The sequence below is a fragment of the Papio anubis genome, chromosome 6, assembly GCF_008728515.1.
Source record: "Papio anubis isolate 15944 chromosome 6, Panubis1.0, whole genome shotgun sequence".
Classification (NCBI taxonomy): domain Eukaryota; kingdom Metazoa; phylum Chordata; class Mammalia; order Primates; family Cercopithecidae; genus Papio; species Papio anubis.
The window spans coordinates 96,103,159-96,126,824 of NC_044981.1; the positions used below are offsets into that span (position 1 = coordinate 96,103,159).

The 23,666-nt window shown below is 35.4% G+C and overlaps 1 protein-coding gene across 7 annotated transcripts in view; it reads right to left on the reverse strand.

The window, feature by feature from the left end:
- The window catches only part of ASCC3 (activating signal cointegrator 1 complex subunit 3), a 384,990-nt gene that overhangs the window by 330,450 nt on the left and 30,874 nt on the right, over positions 1–23,666 (reverse strand). For 6 of the 7 annotated variants that reach the window (XM_003897951.5, XM_017958157.2, XM_017958154.3 and 3 more), the window contains one exon: positions 22,536–23,095. In XM_003897951.5, the coding sequence (XP_003898000.3) occupies positions 22,536–23,095 (560 nt within the window). Of the gene's footprint in view, positions 1–22,014; positions 22,123–22,535; positions 23,096–23,666 lie in introns of those variants that run through there. The other variant, XM_017958160.3, reaches the window with a different exon arrangement.

The window sequence follows — 23,666 nt, forward strand, 5'->3', positions numbered from 1 at the left end:
AATAATCACTAAAAATTCCTCAGATAATTCTGTGGAATTAGTACAAGGATTTCACCTCGAATGCAAGACAGAAGTAAATAGATTTAAAAACAAATTAAAGTATTGGAGATGGAAGATATAGAGTGAGAGGTTCCAATATATCTCTGATAGGATTTTTGAAAGACGAAGACTAGAGAGAATGACAGAAAGGCATTATTTTAAACGATTATTGCCTGGAATGTTCTAGGATTATAGAAATACATGAATATTCAGAAAGAATGCTTATAAAGGAATAACAAAAAAGACCGCAAGTCTTTCATCAACCACAAATGATGTTGGAAGGAAGTGGGGTGATAAATGTAAGTGCTGAGAGAAAGATAATCTTCCTAGAATGTAATCGCCAACTAAACTATTATTACTCTTATTATTCAAGAACGAGAACAAAATTTAAACACTTTAAGACATACAAAGACTAAATACTTAGCAACCATTGAACCTCTCTAAAAGAATTCTTAATGAAGTACTGCAGTAAGAAGAAAAATGAATCTAAAAGAAAATCATGAATATAAGAAAGGATGAGCACACTCATAAAACATGCCAGTACATTTAACTATACGCTCAAACAAATAAATCATTTTTATCTTTAAAGAAAGAAAGCTCTCAACAATAGTAAGATGGACAAAAGGAAGTTGTTCAGTGGTTGGAAGAAGCATTCTTAGCTACCCATTCGTGTTTAAAACACATTTAAGAGCATGCACCAGAAGTGAAATTCAATCTATTAGCTCCTAAACCAGAAAAAGAATAAAAGGGAATATAAAAATGTTATAAATCCTAGAGACAATATAAAAGGGTAGAGGAAGAATGATAAACCCAAAAGCTTAGAAACTAAAAGGTGTTCATCTAGTTTATGAATTACAATTAAACAATAAACAGTACATACCAAATGAAATACAGTTAAAGCACCACTTACAAATTTTGAAGAGTAGAAATGAGGAAAGTGTTCACAAATAAATAGAGCTGAGCTATACTAGAAAAACAAAGAAGGAAATAAAATAAAATATAAAACTTAATGAAATTAAAAGTCTTATTTTTAATTGACAAAACTGAGAAGCAACCAATATATCCTTCAATAGGTGAATGAATAAACAAATTGGACTACATCTGTATAATGGAATATTTTATTCAATGCTAAAAAAAAACCAACAACAACAACTGTCAAGCCATGAAAAGACATGGAGGAATCTTAAATGCATAATGCTAAGAAAAGAACCCAATCTGAAAAGGCGACATACTATATGATTTCAACTATATGACATCTGGAAAAAAACATGGTAAGAGTAAAAAGATCTGTGGTTCCCAAGGCTACAGGGGAAGGGAGGAATGAAATGGTAGAGCACAAAGGACTTTTTAGAGTGGTGAAACTATTCTGTATAATACTGCGATGGTAGATACATACCAGTATACATTTGTCAGGGCCCATACAACGCATAATACCAAGAGTGAATCCTTCTGTAATCCTATGGTAAACTATGGACTTCAACTAATAATAATGTGTAAATATTGGCTTATCAATCATAACAAATGTACCACTCTAATACAAGATGTTAGAAGAAAATAAGGGGAGTAGATATACAAGAACTCTATACGTTTCACTTATTTTTTCTGTAAATGTAAAACTGCTCCAAAAATTAGTATATTAATTAAAAACAAAATATAGTATAAAATTCAAGAAAAAAAAAATTGTAAAGCTATTATCAATGAAAATGATTATTCCCTTAATGCAGGTAAATGTCTGTAAAACTGAAGGATGTGTCATTCAGAGCGTAAGGGCTGCAGTGAAAGGTTGCGGGACGCGCGCTTTCAAAGGCTGAAATCCTGGCGGCTCACGCCTGTCATCCCAGCACTTTGGGAAGCCCAGGAGGGCAGATCACTTGAGGTCAGAAGTTAGAGACCAGCGTAGCCAATATGGCGAAACCCCGTCTTTATTAAAAATACAAAATTAGCCAGGCATGGTGGTGCATGCCTGTAATCCCAGTTACTGAAGGAGAATCGCTGGAACCCGTGAGGCAGAGGGTGGAGTGAGCCGAGATAGCATCACTGCACACCAGCCTGGGTGACAGGGCAAGTGACTGTGGTTTAAACAAAAATTATCTAGCCAAATGTCTTATATATAAAAGATGCTTATCAAATCTTTGTGGAGAAAAGGAATAAGTAATGAAAGCAGGGAATCAGTGACTAACACAAGGTTGTTTTCAATGAGTTTTTGTCATTAGGTCATAAAATATAAATCTCTCTTGGAATTTCACATTAGAATTTATTTTTCACATACAATAAAATAAATGTTTAGAATATTTCAAATGTTAGCACAATTATTATTGATAGCATAAGGAAACAAGTATTTGTAAACAATCAAACATTTTTAAAGAAGAAACCCATTGTCATTGTGAAAGAAGTATATTTGTCATCACTGGGTTTAATTAGAAGACCTTTAGGCTCATCCCAACCTCTTCAGTATTTAAAAACTGGAAAACTGTCATATGTCTTATTATTTAAAAGGAACACATGCTGTATGAATAAATCCCAAAACATATGTGAGAAAAATAAAAATAAAGAGCAACAAAAGCAAAAGCTGGTTTTCTGAAAACAAGGCAAAGACTACTCTAGCAAAAAGGAGATAAGTACATCAGAGACAGATATAAGAAAGAAGTAATATAACTAAAAGCTAGCATAATTTTTTTTAATAAGAGCACATTATAAACAACTTTATAGCAAAAATCTAAGTACTCAGAAGAAATGGCTAATTTCACAAAAATATAATTATCAAACAACTTAGCAAGAGAAAGTCTGAATAAACAAACAACTACTGGAAAATTCAAATTGGTAATTGAAGTTGGTCCTCCAAAAGAGACTAGGCTGTATAATTTCAGAGGCACACTAGTATTAAATTTTCATGGATAGATAACTGCTTTCTTACAGAAACTTTTTTGAAAACACAAGAGAAAGCTGAAACTGGAATAATGTTAACTATTAACACAGAATAATTCACAAATTCTCGAATCTGGCTGAGTTTCTAGACAGAGTATAAGCATCTAAAAACCATATAATGCATCAGTGCCTACCCAATAAGCCTTCAAGGGGAAAAAAAAAAAGACACATTCTGATTCTTACACATTGAAGAAAACAGATACATTTCCTCTTTAATTACATAGAACATGCATTTTAAAAATTAGAGTTATTCTCAGAAATAGTTTGCAAATATTTTCTCCCATTCCCTAGGCTGTATTTTCATTCTGTTTATTGTTCCCTTTGTTGTACGGATGCTGTTTAGATTGATGTAATACAATTTGTCTATTTTTGCTTTTTTTGCTTATGATTTGGGAGTCTTATCCAAAAAATAACCCTTACACAGATCAATATCAAGAAGCATTTCTCTTATGTTGTTGTCTAGTGGATTTATCATTTCAGGTATCAGTTAAGTCATTAAACTATTTCGAGTTAATTTTTGTACATTGTGATACAGGTCTAGTTTCATTCTTCTGCAGATGAATATCCAGATTTTCCAGCCCAATTTATTGAAGAAACTGTCCTTTATCCATTGTGTCTTGGGACTTTTGTCAAAAATCAGTTGGCTATAAGCCCATGGATTTATTTCTGCATTTTCTATTCTGTTCTATTGGTCTCTGTGTCTATTTTTATGCCAGTACCATGCTGTTTTGATTACTATCGTTTTGAAGTATATTTTGAGGTGTCTGGTAGTGTGATGCCTCAAGATTATTTTGGCTACTCAGGGTCTTCTGTGGTTCCATACAAATTTTAGGATTGTTTTCTCTATTTCTGTAAAGAATGTTGTGGGTATTTTGATAGGGATTGCACTGCCTGTAGATTACTTTAGGGGTATAGACATGTTATCAACATTAGTTTTTATAATTCACCAGTACAAAATATCTTTCCATTTATTTGCATCTTCTTCAAATTATTTCGTCAATGTTTTATATGTTTTCAATGTAGAGATCTTTCCCATCTCTGGCTAAATTTACTCTCAGGTATTCTGTATATGTGTAGCTATTTTAAATGGAATTGTTTTCTTGATTTATTTTTCAGATAGTTTGCTTTTAATGTATTAATATACAAATGATACTGATTTTTGTATGTTGATTTTATATCCTGGAACTTTATTAAATTTGTTTATTCTAACAGTTTTTTAAGAGTCTTTAGGGTTCCCTACATATAAGATTGGATCATGTTGTCTGTAAACAGGGATAATTTAACTCCTTCCTTTCCACATTGGATGTCTTTTACTTCTTTCTCTTGCCTACCTGCTCTGGCTAGAACTTCCAGTACTATGTTGAATAGAAGTGGCAAAAGTGTGCATCCTCATCTTATTCCAGATCTTAAGAGAAAATGTTTTTAACTTTTCCCCATTCAATATCATGTTAGCTATAGGTTTGTCATATATGACCTATGTTATGTTGAGGTACATTCCTTCCAATTTGTTGAGGGGTTTTAATCATGAAGTGATGTTGAATTTTGCCAAGTGATTTTTCTGCATCTACTGAAATGATCATAAAGTTTTGTCCTTCATTCTATTCATGTGATATATTATGTTCATTAATTTGCATATTTTGTACCATCCTTGCATCCCTGGGATGAATCCCACTTGGTCATGGTGAATGATCCCTTTAATGTGCTATTGAATTTGGATTGCTAGTATTTTGTTAAGAATGTTTTACATCTATGTTTATCAGCAATACTGGAGTTTTCTTTTCTTGTTGTGTCCTTATGTGGTTTTGGTATCACGATAGTGCTCAGCCTGTAGCGTGACTTTGGAAGTATCCACTCTTCAAGTTTCTGAAATAATTTGAGTAGAACCATTATAAGGCCTTTATTGGCAGAATTCAGAAGTAAAGCTATCAGATCCTGGAATTGTCTTTGATAGGAGATTTTTTTATTACTGATTTCATCTCATTACTTGTTACTGGTCTGTTCAGATTTTCTGGTTCTTCATGATTCAATTTTGGTAGGGTTTATGTGTCTAGGAAGGCTAATATACAGAATAATAAGGAAATTAAATAACTCAATTGCAAAATAATCTGACAATAATCCATCAAAAATGAGCAAAAAATCTGAATAGACATTTCTCAAAAGAAAATACACAAAAGGCCAACAGGTATAGGCAAAAAATGCTCAACATCACTAATCATCAGGGAAATGCAAATCAAAACCACAAAGAGGTACCATTTCACTCCAATTAGAATTGCTATTACCAAAAAGACAAAAATAAACAAAAAACAACTATTGGTGCAGATGTGAAGAAAAGGGACCTCTTAAACACTGTCAGTAGAAATGTAAATTAGTACAACCATTATGAAAAACAGTATGAAGGTTTCTCAAAACATTAAAAATACCACTATCATATGATCCAGCAATCCCACTACTGGGTATATATCCAAAGGAAAACAAATCAGTATGATGAAGAGATACCTGCACTCCCATATTTACTGCAGCACTATTCACAACAGCCAAGATATGAATCAACCTAGCATCCATCAACAGATGAATAGATAAAGAATATATAGTATATACACAATGGGATACTATTCAGTCGTAAAAAGCAATGGAATCCTGTCACTTGCAACAACATGGATGAACCTGGAGGACATCATGTTAAGTAAAATAAGCCGGGCACAGTAAGACAAATACTGTTTGCTCTCACTCCCCTGTGGAATCTAAAAAAGCTGATCTCATAGAAGTAGAGAGTACAATAGTGATTACCAGAGGCTGGAGAGATTGAGGGTGGAGAGAGAATAAGTAGAGTTTGGTCAATGGGTACAAAGTTACAGTTAGAGAGGAGGAGTAAGTTATGGCCTATCTAGAGCACAGTAGGATGACTAGGGCTAACAATACTGTGTTGTGTATTTCAAAAAAGCTGGAAAAGAGAATTTTCAATATAACAAGGGAATGATAAATGTATGAGGTGATGGTTATGCTAAACACTCTGATTTGATTTTTAAACAATGTATACATGTATTGAAACATCACACTAGACCCCATAAATAGGCATAATTATGCATCCATTAAAAAAAATTTAAAAAATTTTTGAAAGATGGTAAATAGTATGATCAAAAAAGTTTTTTAAAATTAGAGTTGTTCTATACGTTAAAGTAATAAACAGCACACATTATAAATTACAAAGAAAAACTGTATGCAATTTAGGAAATGTCTTTCTTTGAGATACGAAGCAATTTTAGACTTGCATATGAAATTTTAAAATGTGCATATTGAAAACTAACAATATGAAGTATAATAAGAGAAGAAAATGTTAAAACCTGAGAACAGTTTTGAATTGACAGTTCATATGGATCTGAATATGGATAATTATAAAAAGCAGATAATGTTATTTAAAACTTTATAAATTATTCTTAGTCTGAATTGTGGCACAGAAAGTTATTAAGTATTCATACATTATAAAATAAGGTAATAAATAACATAAGAAAATGACCATGAAAATTATGACAGCATTTATTTATCTTTTAAGAAGAATTTCTATGCAAATTGTGGCTGTTTGTAGAGAATTAGATAAATTATATTTACAGAATAACTAATGCTTATTATTTACAGGTACTTAATCTACATAACAATTTAACAAAGCTAAAACTAAGGTCACTTGCAACTTCATTAAGACAACTTGGAATGTGAACACTATTTATTCCTCACATACTATAATTAATTAGCTGCACAGTAAATAAGTCAAAGCTAGGAACCACTACATATTTAAAAGCTTACTTTACATTTTCATGTATATGGCAAATTGACAGCTTCCTTGATTCTTAGATATTCTGATATTAATTGTCTCATAAGACAAGTTTCAACCATTATGTGTGTATGTATGTGTGTGCTCATGCATGCATACACATATATATAACTTAAAATTTATGTATTAAATCTTAAATATTTGAGTGAATGCTTACAGCAATTTCTAAATGTAATAACCATACTTATTTATGTTTACAAACTGATATCCAAAATGTTTTTAATTTATCTCAAACACAATTAACAGAAACGTATCTTTGTTTTACTAATAAAATGCATTTATCTTATTTCTTCCCCATACCAATATATTACATGTAACTGTCAATATGTCTAATCCAAGTACCCATGTGCTCTTCCAAATCATTCCTAACAACATTCATTATATCACATACAATTTTCCAGCATTTCCGACTTAAAAGCATGCATGAAAGATCCAAAAGGAGAGGACAAAAGAAAGCAAGATAATGGGAGGAGGTTGATTAAACTTTGTTAGATTACCTTTTATCTCCCCAAACTTAAAAGTACTTGGCACAGAGTACAGAATTAATGACTGAATAAATAAATGAATGAACAGTATCAAACAGAGAAGTAGTATGAAATTTGTCAAACTGTCTTACTCTCTGAACAACCAGTCCAATCAAGAGCAAATTAGTTCAAAATCTGTTATTGCCATAAATTGGAAACATATATTTAAGCTCCTCATTGTGAGCTTAATATGTTAATAATGCATTTTTACCCACATCTATAACAAGACAATATATGACCTCAAAAATGCTTCAGGTTGACAGGTATCTTAAAAGTCATAAAAATCCAACTTTCCACAAATCCCAGCAAAAGTGATGATTCAGCATGTGCATTTACATCTTCAATAACAAGTCTCACTACTTGCCAAAAGAGGTTGATATATTTAAAGGACTTTGAAAATTGAAAAGGTTTAACTGAGCTAAGATCTGTCCTCACATATATTTTACCCAGAAGTCCTAGTTGTAACCCTTGAACCACCCTTCTTCCATATACAGCTCTTCGAGTACTATGCTCATCTCTATCTCACTGGAGCTTTCTCTTTAGAAGGACTACCTACTGCAGTTTTTTTCTTAAGTGGCAAAAAAGCAACATACAACCAAGAGAAATAAAAAATATGGCTTGGGTTTTCCTAATACAGATTAAAAAACTTAAAAGATCTGTAATAGCGGATAAATTACTTCAAGAATGTTGACCTTTCCTAAACGTTACACTCAGCTAAAAGTAGAACACAGGATTCTTGAGTTTTTCCTCATGAAAGTTGTATCCCTTTTAAAGTAAAAATAGTAATGAATAACCTAAAATAGCAGACAATGTGGAAGTGAAAAGAAACTTGGGAGAAAATGGGCATATCACTTTAGAGTATACAGTATGAACATATTCAGACATATACCCACAAATTAAAGACAGACAAAAGATACATCTGATCCAAATAACTTTCCACCCAAAACCAGTGAGTACTTTTGTATGCAAAATGTTTAGTGATAGGAATACATTCAAAAAGTTTATATACACATGAGTAAATATTTAGGATAAGAGTCTTTTTGTTTTCGTTTTTGACAGGCTCTTACTCTGTCACCAGCCTGGAGGGCAGTGGCACAGTCATAACTCACTAAAGCCTCAACCTCCCAGGCTCAAGCGATCCTCCCACCTCAGCCTCTCAAGTAGCTGGGACTATACGCACGTGCTACCACGCCTGGCTAACTTTTTTTTCTTTTTTTAGCATAAGAGTCTTTATTGCAATGTTATTTATAATAGCAAAAAACTAGATAAAACTTGAATCTTCAATAGCAAATAATAATACTACTCTGCAACCATTAAAAATTATTACATTATAGATTATTCTCATTAAAACAAGCATTACAAAATGTTAAGGAACATAAAAGCAGGTTCAAAATTATATATCCTGTATGACCTAGTTTTTAAGTATTTTTATTTTAAAAGATATATACTCCAAAATATTTGCAGTGATTATGACTGAATAATGGTGGGTTCATAGATGATATAGTTCCTGCATTCTGCTTACATATGACCTAAATTTTCTAAAACTATGACATATTTTTCAAAATTAGAAAAACATAGTTGTATTAAAAATGGGTGGCAATAAAAATGGAAATTTCCATCACTATACTGAAAAAAAAAGAGAAAAAATTGATTGGTATCTAATGAAACACTATGGCTTCACTAGTAGCCATAAACTGAGAAAATAAGAAGGACATAAGAGGAAAAATGGTGGCAAAATCACAGTAAGTAACAAATCAAAAAATGTTCTTTCCTTTGGAAAGATAAAAGAGTCATTCTCTTACTACTACTTTTGCTTGCATCTTCTCCTACAGAGAATGTTAGCTTAAAAAAGAAAAGAGTGGAACAAAACCCATAAATATTGAATGCTAGCTACAGCAAAGGAGACAGTAGTAAGGAACATCCTAGCCCTTCAAAGAAGTTCAGGTATGCAGACCCTGACAGAGCATATCACGAGGTTCAAGAACCACTTATACACTTGATCTCAGAATGATTGCTATCTCTTGAGAAATATTCTTTTAAAAAAATAATAAGTGTAAGATGAAGGCAAAAGTCCCCAATTTGAAAAAAGAAAAGATAAAAATGATGGACTGTAAAAACTACTTAATTGTCAGCTTAACATCAAAAAATGGCAAGGTGAATTTAAAAAAAAAAAAAGTCATGACAAAATAATTCTTATGAGATTATTAGGTTAGCGGTTCTTAAATTGGCAAAGCAACTGGAAGTGTGACATCTTTGAAGATGATGGGGCAAAGCATTCTACATGTCAGTACTATTAGAAGACTAAACAGCTGTATCCAAATTGTGTTGATAACGGATTAATGTCAACATAGAAGAAAACTGAAGTTGTACACATTAAAAAAAAAAAAAAAAAAAAAAAGACTAAGGAATGAAAAACATAACTGCCATCATATGTTTAAAAGATAGTCATATAGGAGTAGATGCCTGGGGGGGCGGAGCAAGATGGCCGAATAGGAACAGCTCCAGTCTCCAACTCCCAGCGCGAGCGACACAGAAGACCGGTGATTTCTGCATTTTCAACTGAGGTACTGGGTTCATCTCACTGGGGAGTGCCGGACGATCGGTGCTGGTCAGCTGCTGCAGCCCGACCAGCACCAGCTGAAGCAGGGCGAGGCATTGCCTCACCTGGGAAGTGCAAGGGGGAAGGGAATCCCTTTTCCTAGCCAGGGGAACTGAGATACACAACACCTGGAAAATCGGGTAACTCCCACCCCAATACTGCGCTTTAAGCAAACAGGCACACCAGGAGATCATATCCCACACCTGGCCGGGAGGGTCCCACGCCCACGGAGCCTCCCTCATTGCTAGCACAGCAGTCTGCGATCTCGCCGCAAGGCAGCAGCGAGGCTGGGGGAGGGGTGCCCACCATTGCTGAGGCTTAAGTAGGTAAACAAAGCTGCTGGGAAGCTCAAACTGGGTGGAGCTCACAGCAGCTCAAGGAAACCTGCCTGTCTCTGTAGACTCCACCTCTGGGGACAGGGCACAGTAAAGAATAACAAACGCAGCAGAAACCTCTGCAGACGCAAACGACTCTGTCTGACAGCTTTGAAGAGAGCAGTGGATCTCCCAACACGGAGGTTGAGATCTGAGAAGGGACAGACTCCCTGCTCAAGTGGGTCCCTGACCCCTGAGTAGCCTAATTGGGAGACATCCCCCACTAGGGGCAGTCTGACACCCCACACCTCACAGGGTGGAGTACACCCCTGAGAGGAAGCTTCCAAAGCAAGAATCAGACAGGTACACTCGCTGTTCAGAAATATTCTATCTTCTGCAGCCCCTGCTGCTGATACCCAGGCAAACAGGGTCTGGAGTGGACCTCAAGCAATCTCCAACAGACCTACAGCTGAGGGTCCTGACTGTTAGAAGGAAAACTATCAAACAGGAAGGACACCTACACCAAAACCCCATCAGTACATCACCATCATCAAAGACCAGAGGCAGATAAAACCACAAAGATGGGGAAAAAGCAGGGCAGAAAAGCTGGAAATTCAAAAAATAAGAGTGCATCTCCCCCGGCAAAGGAGCGGATCAAAGCTGGATGGAGAATGACTTTGACGAGATGAGAGAAGAAGGCTTCAGTCCATCAAATTTCTCAGAGCTAAAGGAGGAATTACGTACCCAGCGCAAAGAAACTAAAAATCTTGAAAAAAAAGTGGAAGAATTGATGGCTAGAGTAATTAATGCAGAGAAGGTCATAAACGAAATGAAAGAGATGAAAACCATGACACGAGAAATACGTGACAAATGCACAAGCTTCAGTAACCGACTCGATCAACTGGAAGAGAGAGTATCAGCGATTGAGGATCAAGTGAATGAAATGAAGCGAGAAGAGAAACCAAAAGAAAAAGGAAGAAAAAGAAATGAACAAAGCCTGCAAGAAGTATGGGATTATGTAAAAAGACCAAATCTACGTCTGATTGGGGTGCCTGAAAGTGAGGGGGAAAATGGAACCAAGTTGGAAAACACTCTTCAGGATATCATCCAGGAGAACTTCCCCAACCTAGTAGGGCAGGCCAACATTCAAATCCAGGAAATACAGAGAACGCCACAAAGATACTCCTCGAGAAGAGCAACTCCAAGACACATAATTGCCAGATTCACCAAAGTTGAAATGAAGGAAAAAATCTTAAGGGCAGCCAGAGAGAAAGGTCGGGTTACCCACAAAGGGAAGCCCATCAGACTAACAGCAGATCTCTCGGCAGAAACTCTACAAGCCAGAAGAGAGTGGGGGCCAATATTCAACATTCTTAAAGAAAAGAATTTTAAACCCAGAATTTCATATCCAGCCAAACTAAGTTTCATAAGTGAAGGAGAAATAAAATCCTTTACAGATAAGCAAATGCTTAGAGATTTTGTCACCACTAGGCCTGCCTTACAAGAGACCCTGAAGGAAGCACTCAACACGGAAAGGAACAACCGGTACCAGCCATTGCAAAAACATGCCAAAATGTAAAGACCATCGAGGCTAGGAAGAAACTGCATCAACTAACGAGCAAAATAACCAGTTAATATCATAATGGCAGGATCAAGTTCACACATAACAATCTTAACCTTAAATGTAAATGGACTAAATGCTCCAATTAAAAGACACAGACTGGCAAACTGGATAAAGAGTCAAGACCCATCAGTCTGCTGTATTCAGGAGACCCATCTCACATGCAGAGACATACATAGGCTCAAAATAAAGGGATGGAGGGTGATTTACCAAGCAAATGGAGAACAAAAAAAAGCGGGGGTTGCAATACTAGTCTCTGATAAAACAGACTTTAAACCATCAAAGATTAAAAGAGACAAAGAAGGCCATTACATAATGGTAAAGGGATCAATTCAACAGGAAGAGCTAACTCTCCTAAATATATATGCACCCAATACAGGAGCACCCAGATTCATACAGCAAGTCCTTAGAGACTTACAAAGAGACTTAGACTCCCACACAATAATAATGGGAGACTTCAACACTCCACTGTCAACATTAGACAGATCAACGAGACAGAAAGTTAACAAGGATATCCAGGAATTGAACTCATCTCTGCAGCAAGCAGACCTAATAGACATCTATAGAACTCTCCACCTCAAATCAACAGAATATACATTCTTCTCAGCACCACATCGTACTTACTCCAAAACTGACCACGTAATTGGAAGTAAAGCACTGCTCAGCAAATGTACAAGAACAGAAATTATAACAAACTGTCTCTCAGACCACAGTGCAATCAAACTAGAACTCAGGACTAAGAAACTCAATCAAAACCGCTCAACTACATGGAAACTGAACAACCTGCTCCTGAATGACTACTGGGTACATAACGAAATGAAGGCAGAAATAAAGATGTTCTTTGAAACCAATGAGAACAAAGATACAATACCAGAATCTCTGGGACACATTTAAAGCAGTGTGTAGAGGGAAATTTATAGCACTAAATGCCCACAAGAGAAAGCAGGAAAGATCTAAAATTGACACTCTAACATTGCAATTAAAAGAACTAGAGAAGCAAGAGCAAACACATTCGAAAGCTAGCAGAAGGCAAGAAATAACTAAGATCAGAGCAGAACTGAAGGAGATAGAGACACAAAAAACCCTCCAAAAAATCAATGAATCCAGGAGTTGGTTTTTTGAAAAGATCAACAAAATTGACAGACCACTAGCAAGACTAATAAAGAAGAAAAGAGAGAAGAATCAAATCGACGCAATTAAAAATGATAAAGGGGATATCACCACCGACCCCACAGAAATACAAACTACCATCAGAGAATACTATAAACACCTCTACGCAAATAAACTGGAAAACCTAGAAGAAATGGATAATTTCCTGGACACTTACACTCTTCCAAGACTAAACCAGGAAGAAGTTGAATCCCTGAATAGACCAATAGTAGGCTCTGAAATTGAGGCAATAATTAATAGCCTACCAACCAAAAAAAGTCCAGGACCAGATGGATTCACAGCTGAATTCTACCAGAGGTATAAGGAGGAGTTGGTACCATTCCTTCTGAAACTATTCCAATCAATAGAAAAAGAGGGAATCCTCCCTAACTCATTTTATGAGGCCAACATCATCCTGATACCAAAGCCTGGCAGAGACACAACGGAAAAAGAGAATTTTAGACCAATATCCCTGATGAACATCGATGCAAAAATCCTCAATGAAATACTGGCAAACCGGATTCAGCAACACATCAAAAAGCTTATCCACCATGATCAAGTGGGCTTCATCCCTGGGATGCAAGGCTGGTTCAACATTCGCAAATCAATAAACATAATCCAGCATATAAACAGAACCAAAGACAAGAACCACATGATTATCTCAATAGACGCAGAAAAGGCTTTTGACAAAATTCAACAGCCCTCCATGCTAAAAACGCTCGATAAATTCGGTATTGATGGAACGTACCTCAAAATAATAAAAGCTATTTATGACAAACCCACAGCCAATATCATACTGAATGGGCAAAAACTGGAAAAATTCCCTTTGAAAACTGGCACAAGACAGGGATGCCCTCTCTCACCACTCCTATTCAACATAGTGTTGGAAGTTCTGGCTAGGGCAATTAGGCAAGAGAAAGAAATCAAGGGTATTCAGTTAGGAAAAGAAGAAGTCAAATTGTCCCTCTTTGCAGATGACATGATTGTATATTTAGAAAACCCCATTGTCTCAGCCCAAAATCTCTTTAAGCTGATAAGCAACTTCAGCAAAGTCTCAGGATACAAAATTAATGTGCAAAAATCACAAGCATTCTTATACACCAGTAACAGACAAACAGAGAGCCAAATAAGGAATGAACTTCCATTCACAATTGCTTCAAAGAAAATAAAATACCTAGGAATCCAACTTACAAGGGATGTAAAGGACCTCTTCAAGGAGAACTACAAACCACTGCTCAGTGAAATAAAAGAGGACACAAACAAATGGAAGAACATACCATGCTCATGGATAGGAAGAATCAATATCGTGAAAATGGCCATACTGCCCAAGGTAATTTATAGATTCAATGCCATCCCCATCAAGCTACCAATGAGTTTCTTCACAGAATTGGAAAAAACTGCTTTGAAGTTCATATGGAGCTAAAAAAGAGCCCACATCTCCAAGACAATCCTATGTCAAAAGAACAAAGCTAGAGGCATCACGCTACCTGACTTCAAACTATATTACAAAGCTACAGTAACCAAAACAGCATAGTACTGGTACCAAAACAGAGATATAGACCAATGGAACAGAACAGAGTCCTCAGAAATAATACCCCACATCTACAGCCATCTGATCTTTGACAAACCTGAGAGAAACAAGAAATGGGGAAAGGATTCCCTATTTAATAAATGGTGCTGGGAAAATTGGCTAGCCATAAGTAGAAAGCTGAAACTGGATCCTTTCCTTACTCCTTATATGAAAATTAATTCAAGATGGATTAGAGACTTAAATGTTAGACCTAATACCATAAAAATCCTAGAGGAAAACCTAGGTAGTACCATTCAGGACATAGGCATGGGCAAAGACTTCATGTCTAAAACACCAAAAGCAACGGCAGCAAAAGCCAAAATTGACAAATGGGATCTCATTAAACTAAAGAGCTTCTGCACAGCAAAAGAAACTACCATCAGAGTGAACAGGCAACCTACAGAATGGGAGAAAATTTTTGCAATCTACTCATCTGACAAAGGGCTAATATCCAGAACCTACAAAGAACTCAAACAAATTTACAAGAAAAAAACAAACAACCCCATCAAAAAGTGGGCAAAGGATATGAATAGACATTTCTCAAAAGAAGACATTCATACAGCCAACAAACACATGAAAAAATGCTCATCATCACTGGCCATCAGAGAAATGCAAATCAAAACCACAATGAGATACCATCTCACACCAGTTAGAATGGCGATCATTAAAAAGTCAGGAAACAACAGGTGCTGGAGAGGATGTGGAGAAATAGGAACACTTTTACACTGTTGGTGGGATTGTAAACTAGTTCAACCATTATGGAAAACAGTATGGCGATTCCTCAAGGATCTAGAACTAGATGTACCATATGACCCAGCCATCCCATTACTGGGTATATACCCAAAGGATTATAAATTATGCTGCTATAAAGACACATGCACACGTATGTTTATTGCAGCACTATTCACAATAGCAAAGACTTGGAATCAACCCAAATGTCCATCAGTGACAGATTGGATTAAGAAAATGTGGCACATATACACCATGGAATACTATGCAGCCATAAAAAAGGATGAGTTTGTGTCCTTTGTAGGGACATGGATGCAGCTGGAAACCATCATTCTTAGCAAACTATCACAAGAACAGAAAACCAAACACCGCATGTTCTCACTCATAGGTGGGAACTGAACAATGAGATCACTTGGACTCGGGAAGGGGAACATCACACACCGGGGCCTATCATGGGGAGAGGGGAGGGGGGAGGGATTGCATTGGGAGTTATACCTGATGTAAATGACGAGTTGATGGGTGCAGCACACCAACATGGCACAAGTATACATATGTAACAAACCTGCACGTTATGCACATGTACCCTACAACTTAAAGTATAATAATAATGAATAAATTTAAAAAAAAAAAAAAAAAGGAGTAGATGCCTGTGACTTTGTTGCCCCATTGCACACATATAGAACTGAATGGCAGTAGGAGTATTATCAGTTAGCAAAAGAAATAATTTACAAGATAACTACTCCAGAAAGAGATGGGATAACATTTGAATAAAAGAAGCTCTTCATCAGAATAAGTATTCCTCATTACATGAGGATCACCATTTCCATGGAATTCCTAACACACAAATACCACACTGGATGGAGAAATTCTATGATTCTAAACATTCTTGTAAAGGATAATTTTCAATTCAGGCAGCAGGGTAGAGGCTCTTCTGATTATTTGGTGAAAGACAACAAAAAACCAATACATACTGGTCCTCAGAGCTGAAAGGACACTTTTAATTCCAATCTGGCTGATGTGGTATCATAGCTCAGCAATACTAAGGCTACCAAAAACAATGTACAGCACCTAACGAATGGAGAGCCTTTTCATAAAGCACTAATATGAATCTTTCAGTACAGCAACATTTTAAATACCTTATTCTAGTTACAAAAAAAAAAAAAAACAAAAACAAAAACTACTACACCCTCTTTATCAAATTGTAATACACACATTAAATGAGAGGTTCTCAAAGTGTGAGCCAGAATCTCTAAGATCCTTTCAGAAGATACATGAGGTGAAAATTGTTTTCATAATCATACTAAAACATTATTTAACTTTTTCATTCTCATGTTCCCATGAGCATAATGTAGTGGATTTTTGCAGAGGCTACATAATGTAATGTGTGATATAAGAATATACTGAATACAAAAGTATATATGGGAATCTAGCTGTCTTCTATTAAGCCAAACATTGAAATCATTTATAAAAATATGATACAATGCCACTCTTCATACTTTTCTGATTTTAGAAAATAGTTATTATTCATTAAAATGTTATTTATACTATAGTAATATGATAGATTTAGTATTTATTATTTTAAATGATTTGGGGCTGGGTGCAGTGGCTCATGCCTGCAATCCCTGCACTTCAGGAGGCCGTGGCGAGAGGATCACTTGAGGCCAGGAATTCGTGACCAGTCAGGGCAACATCACAGAACCCTGTCTCTACAAAAACATTCTTTAAAAAATTAGTTGCATGTGGTGACGCATCCTTGTAGTCCTAACTACTAGGGAGTCTGAGGCAGGAGGATTGCTTGAGCCCAGGAGTTACAGGTTATATAAGCTGTGGTCATGCCACTACACTTCAGCCTGGGTAACAGAATGAGACTCTGTCTCTGAAAGGATAATAAGAAAGACTAAAAAAAGAATGATTTAATAGATACTTATTAAATTAATATAGTAAAAATTTTCAATTTTGATTCCTAATATAGTAAATATCAATAGAGCTCAATAACAAAGAAAAAGTATATGAGGTTCTCAGTACTTTTGCCTGCCTGAGACCAGCTGTCACCTGCCGGCCATTCCTGCCTCAGCCTCCCGAGTAGCTGGGACGCCTCACCTCGGCTCAAGCAAGTTTCTTTTTGTATTTTTAGTAGAGACGGGTTTCACTGTGTTAGCCAGGATGGTCTCTGGATCTCCTGACCTCGACCTGCCTCGCCTCCCAAAGTGCTGGGATTACAGGCTTCAGCCACCGCGCCCGGCCAATTTTTAAGAGTCCAAAAGAGTTTTGAGAACAAAAAACTTGAGAATCATTGTATTAAAGCAAGCTAATTATTCTCCACCAAATTTTCAAAGGATGATAGAATCATTTCTGACGCAAATAAGTTCCAAAAACTACACAGTCTTCCCTCAGAAGACAATCTAGCCAAATAACTCACACTGCTGGACATCAGACACATATCTGGAGGTTCAGAAATGAACTTGCATGGGTCAAGTAATGCCATCTGCCTAGAGTCAAGAGATAATACTAACAGCAAATGTCAAATCACAAATGCTATAAAGCAGCAGCCCATCTGCACAAAAGCAAACTACGGTTGTATCAATAAAATCAAAACTCACTTTTTCTAAAAACTGATTACACAGTAACTCTATCAATATTTACAGCAGCATTAACAGCTTTGCAAATAGCATGCAATATTGAAATAGTACTGAGATATGTATACTTCAATATATCTCCAATATGCCAGCCTTTCAGATCCCACTTTACATATCTCAAGTTTTTTTTTTTTTTTTAATTAACATCTTTTCCATCTTAACAAGAACTATTAATATCAGAACTCACTTCAAAAACTTAATCCAAAAGATTTTCTTTAGGGTAGTCAGACATTAAAAAGCCAGGCAGGAAAAAAATAAAAATAATTAAATAATTCCCTGAATTGAGACCTCACTTTTAAACATCACTTTATTATTTGAAACATCCATAGATAAGAAGGCACAGATAAAAATTTATTTACTGATATATAAGGTATACACCTAAATAAAAGTTTGATTATACAACTATATGGTGCAAACACTTGAGACCCTGGTCTGTGAAACATTATGTCTCATATATATTATCTCACAAATCCACACAGCAACACTGTGAAGTAAATATTTCACAAATCAGAGAAATGGGGTTCACAAGAGCTTAGTAATTTGCCCATAGTCAGTAAGAGATAAGCAAACAGAGACAAAATTTGGCCTGGCTTTATAAGAAAAGAAATTCCTTCAAAGAGCCTTGCCAGTTAATGTTCTTTTCTTCAAAAAATCTGATGGCATACTAGATAGCAATGGTAGATCTATGCTGAGAAAAAAAGTCCCAGAATTTCTACCACTCTCTTGCTTTGTGACTTTAGTAAACAACTGAACCTCAGTTTTCTTCACCTTTATAAAGAGGATATCATTCCTACACATTGCAGGACTGTGAAGAAGCTGGTTAGGTCAAAGAAGAAAGCCTGGTTCAGGTCCATACATAACAGGCACTTAAAACCTGGTAGCTTTACTATTGTTAATACTACTACTTTCTAGGGTAAAATTTTCTGTTGAAATTCCATTAATTATACCATTCCAATAGAACGAATCCTACTGCTACAATTCTGGTTCTGAAACAGCAGCAGCAGGAAGATAATCTCTACCAATAATGGACAGGTTTTGATTAAGAAAATAACATGGAGTATTCAAGTCTTATTCACTTCCAGGTGTTAAAATGCACTTCTAAAAGTGAATACAATTCAAGAACATAAAGAACCTTAAAGATCTTCTAGCCAATCAAATTCTAAGGCTTAATCATAATGCCTACAGTCTTACCTGGAAAATTACAGAAGCCAAAAGAAGAAATGCTCTTAGAAGAAAGTAATGTAGAGGCTCAAGGTAGGGAGGGAAAAGGGGATGATATTCGCAAAAGCTAAGAAGCGTGTTATTTTATTAGTACAACATACAGGAGAACACAAATGTACTTTCTAACTCATCTTAAACAGGTCTAAAACAGGAGAACATAGATGTACTTTCTATGTAATAAATTCCCTGAGGAATTATTAAAACTTATCTTAAGCAAGGTCTAAAAGTTTCATCCTTTTATTTCAGTCAATTCCTTATTTGAAACTCTAAAAGGAAAAGATCTTGTTTCTAAAGAAATTTTGAATTAAGAGTAGATGTCAATAATTCCCCTACATAAATTTAAGATGCTTAGCTTCAAAACACAGGAATATGTACAAATCTACTTAAACTCCAGTGCGCCTGTGTACTTTGTCAGAATGTCTGAATTTACATCCTGGATCCACTATCTACTCTGTAACTCCAGACAAATTTCCCAGCATCTCCACACTCAATTTGCTAATCTATAAAATATCTGCCACCAGCAATCAATAATCTATGGGGCTGACAAAGCATTTACTCAAGGTACCAGCAAAGCAGACCAGGAAAGTTAGAAAAACTTCTCAAAAAGGAACTTGATGTTTGAAAAAGACATCAACTTTATCACCATGGTAATAAATGAAATTTTGTTAGATTTTCTTATGTTTGCTTTAGTATGCTATTTTTTAAAAAATTTTCATCACATATGGGAGGGGATGAGAAATGCCTCAGAGTGTAACCTTTTCAGTTCTTAGGGCTTCTAACATCTTAATCTAGCACTGCCTATCTCAAAGCACTGCTATAAAGATTAAATGAAGTCATGCACATAAAGCACTTAACATAATGCCTTGTCATGTAATAATGTCAGTTATTATTATTACTATTGTCATTAGTCTTATTCCTCTCCACGTTTCAGTCGGAAACCTTCTCACACAGTCTTTGTGGCAAATGTAATCATATGAATATACTTTTTATTCCCATGTTTCTAACACTAGTTTAATAATAAAATAAAGGTCTTTTTTAAAAAGATGTTTAATAGCTAGCCCTTAAAAATGGCTTTATCATCAATTAGTCATTAGGTCAATAAACTATTCAGAGCTGGGAAACCACAAGTTGAGAAGAATTTTTGCCATCAGCATAGAAGTAGCTTTATATGCTTATTATATGCTTTTCTTAGATTATATGTAAAAATATTCCCATTTTTACATTTCTGGAGCAAGAGCACACAGCATGCTACTTAAACATTCCTATTTAAATAAAGACTCAAGTAAAAGCTTAAAAAGAAATAGAAATTAACTGTTATCATATGAACTGATTGATTATGCTCTTTTTAATTATCCTCTTTCCAGGTTTAAGTATGTAGAAGTAAATAGAAAACACATAAGGTATAGCACACCCTAAAGTGAAAACAACACTGGTCAAGAACAATTGTAGTGAAACAACTGTAGGGAAACAACTATAGAAAACTACCAAAGCATCACTTGAAAATTATACTGAAAATTTGCCAGAACAACAGAATGTAACATATAACAGCAAAGAATTATATCTAAAATATAAATTATGAATAACCTAAACTGCAGAACAAAAATTAAGATAATGATTCGTTTTTATACACAAACATGAAAACCAAAACACTGACTATATAAAACCATATAGAACTACCACTCAAGCCACTGACGGGATGTGAAATAATAACTTACATGTTAAACTAACCATTAACCCTGGTTGAAAAAAATCATTGAACCAAACTATGTAGGCTTCAGGGTGGCTTGTCATATACCTTAACAAGGTGCACAGCCCTCACCTCCTTTGGCTCTTACCTATCTGCATACCCTTGTTTCTCAGCACTCCACCTTTGCATCTTGCATGCTTGCTGTACAGAGCTACAGCTCTCTGAAAACAGTGTTCAAGCCTGAAATATGCTTACCTTTCTGGTCCATTTGAAAGAGTTAAATCTAGTCATATCTGAAGACTTGGTTCAAGCTTAACCTTCTCTATGCATACTTTTCCTCATACTAACACCTCTATAAAATCTATGACTTGTTCTTTTATGCACCCATTTTCTTTGCATGTACTATTATAATACCCATGATATTTCAATAGAGTTACTTGTTGACACGTCTCCTCCTGCCAGACAATTAATTCTGAGAACAAGTTTACTATCTTATTCATCCTTTTATGTTCAGTAAATAGCACTGTACCTAGCAATACAATAAGCATACAGTAAATATATGAAAATGAAGCTATTATGAAAAAAATCTAGAACAAATATTCCCCTTCAAACAATCAGATTCAGTTACATACTTTAAAATTGTGGTGAAAGACTAAGAAATACAAACTTACTATAGATACTCAGAAGTGAAAGTAATGGGTTTTATGGCTCACTAAGAAAATAAAATATCCATTAATTAGATATTTATAAGTTTCAGTTTACTATAATCATAACTGGATAACTGCTATTATGATGAGCAAATATTAGTAAAATTTTCTTCATAAATCACAGTTTTTAAATATTATGTTCAGAATGTTAGAGAAAATTTAATAGTGTAGAACAGATCTGATATAAATTAAACCAAATGTAAAACATTCAAGGTAAATAAGACTGATCACAGAATTAATGATATAATACCTTACTTCCAAACTAACGTTAGTCGGCGTAACACCTATCACTACCATGGGTTAAGTCCTCCAATACCTACTTAGTTAATTCTCTTTTCTCTGAAAAATACAGCTAGTATTTTTTCTGTATTTCTGATACTTAATGTGATTTAAAAATTCTTAATTCCAATAATAACAACGAAAATAATCACAATTACCACATAATCATTATTTACTATGTTACTTACCATTTTGCATATATCATATTCAATCCTTATAACAATTCTCTGTCTTGATATTGGTGTCTCCTTGAGATAGCCCAACAAGAAAACTGAGCTTCTGAGATATTAAGTTACCTAAAGTGTCACAACCAGTAAGTGGAAAGGGAAGAACAAACTGATTTCAAAGCCTGTCCTTTCTACAACAGTAGGCCATCTCTCTTAATCTTTCATGAAATATGTTACTCATTGAATTTGTCCAGTATTAAAATTAAGTTGACATCAAACCAGCACTGTCCCAGTAACCAGGGCATGTGGACAATCAACTATTGCCTGCTGACTCCTCTGCTACACTCATTACACTTTCAGACCTCCTGTAACTATCCAGTGGGAACGTATATACAGGCCTGCTATGTGAAACCATTTGGCTATAGATTCAACTACTATACAGAACATTAAAGAACTTTCTTTGCTAACCAACCATGTTTAAAAACACTATTTCATTAAGATAGTTTACATTAATATAAAAAAATCAATCATTTCAACTATACCTCATCCTGAAGTTCATCACCACTTTTAATAGAAGCAAGCATATCATACAAAGTACAGCAAAGATCTTCTACTCTTGGCACTTCAGTCATTTCCTTCAAAGTTGAATTTAAGTACTTTTCAACTTCACACCACAAAAAGGAGCCATTTGTTTTTTCCACAGGCTTGAGTTCTGGGGTGCAAGCCTCCTGGAGATGTTCATTCAGAAACTTCTTGTAATCTAGGCTTATAGTTTTCTGAGTTTCACCATTTATTGGCAGTTCATCAAAGTGGTCCAAATCATGCATGTCAAATGAAAACGCTAAATTTTTACCAAAAAAAAACCTATCGCCATGTTCTTTTTCTGTCACCTGCACAAGAGCAGTAAGATCATCTTGACTAAAGTGAGAAATAATTCGATTAGTAGCATTACAAGCTGCAGTGGCAGATGATGATGGAAAGGGGCCAAACATCTGTTTGATAGCCTTTGTTTCCTTGTGACCAACAGAGTCCTTCAAGTGAAATGTCATGAAGAGAAATGCAGCCCCACTTTCAATTGCTTCTCTGCCATTATCAGTTCCAACTATTCAAAGACAAAAGAAACAGTATTAGCTCAATTGAATCATGGTTCAAGTTACGATCTTCCAAAAAATTACCACAAATATTCTCCTGAGTAAATCTAACAGTCAAATCATAACAACAGACCAGGTGTAGTGGCTCCATATAATCCCCACACTCTGGAAGGTCAAGGAAGGAAGATCATTTGAGTCTAGGAGTTCAAGACCAGCCTGGGCAACATGGTGAGAACCAGCTCTACAAAAATTTTTAAAAATTAGCCAGGCATGGTGGTGCGCACCTCTAGTCCCAGCTACTCAGGAGGCTGAGGTGGAAGGATCGCTTGAGCCTGGAAGGCTGGGGCTGCAGTGAGCCATGATTGTGTCACCGTATTCAGCCTGGGCAACAGTTGTGAGACCTTGTATAAAAAACAACAAAAACATAGCAATAAAGATAGCCAATTTAAGGAGCAGGAAAACAACCCATTCCTGAAAAAGTATTTATTTCCCAAAGAACTACTTTAGGTAAATAAATCATTATCAGTAATTATTATGTATCTAAGTACAGAAACTACCTAATAACAATCCTTACCACTTCTT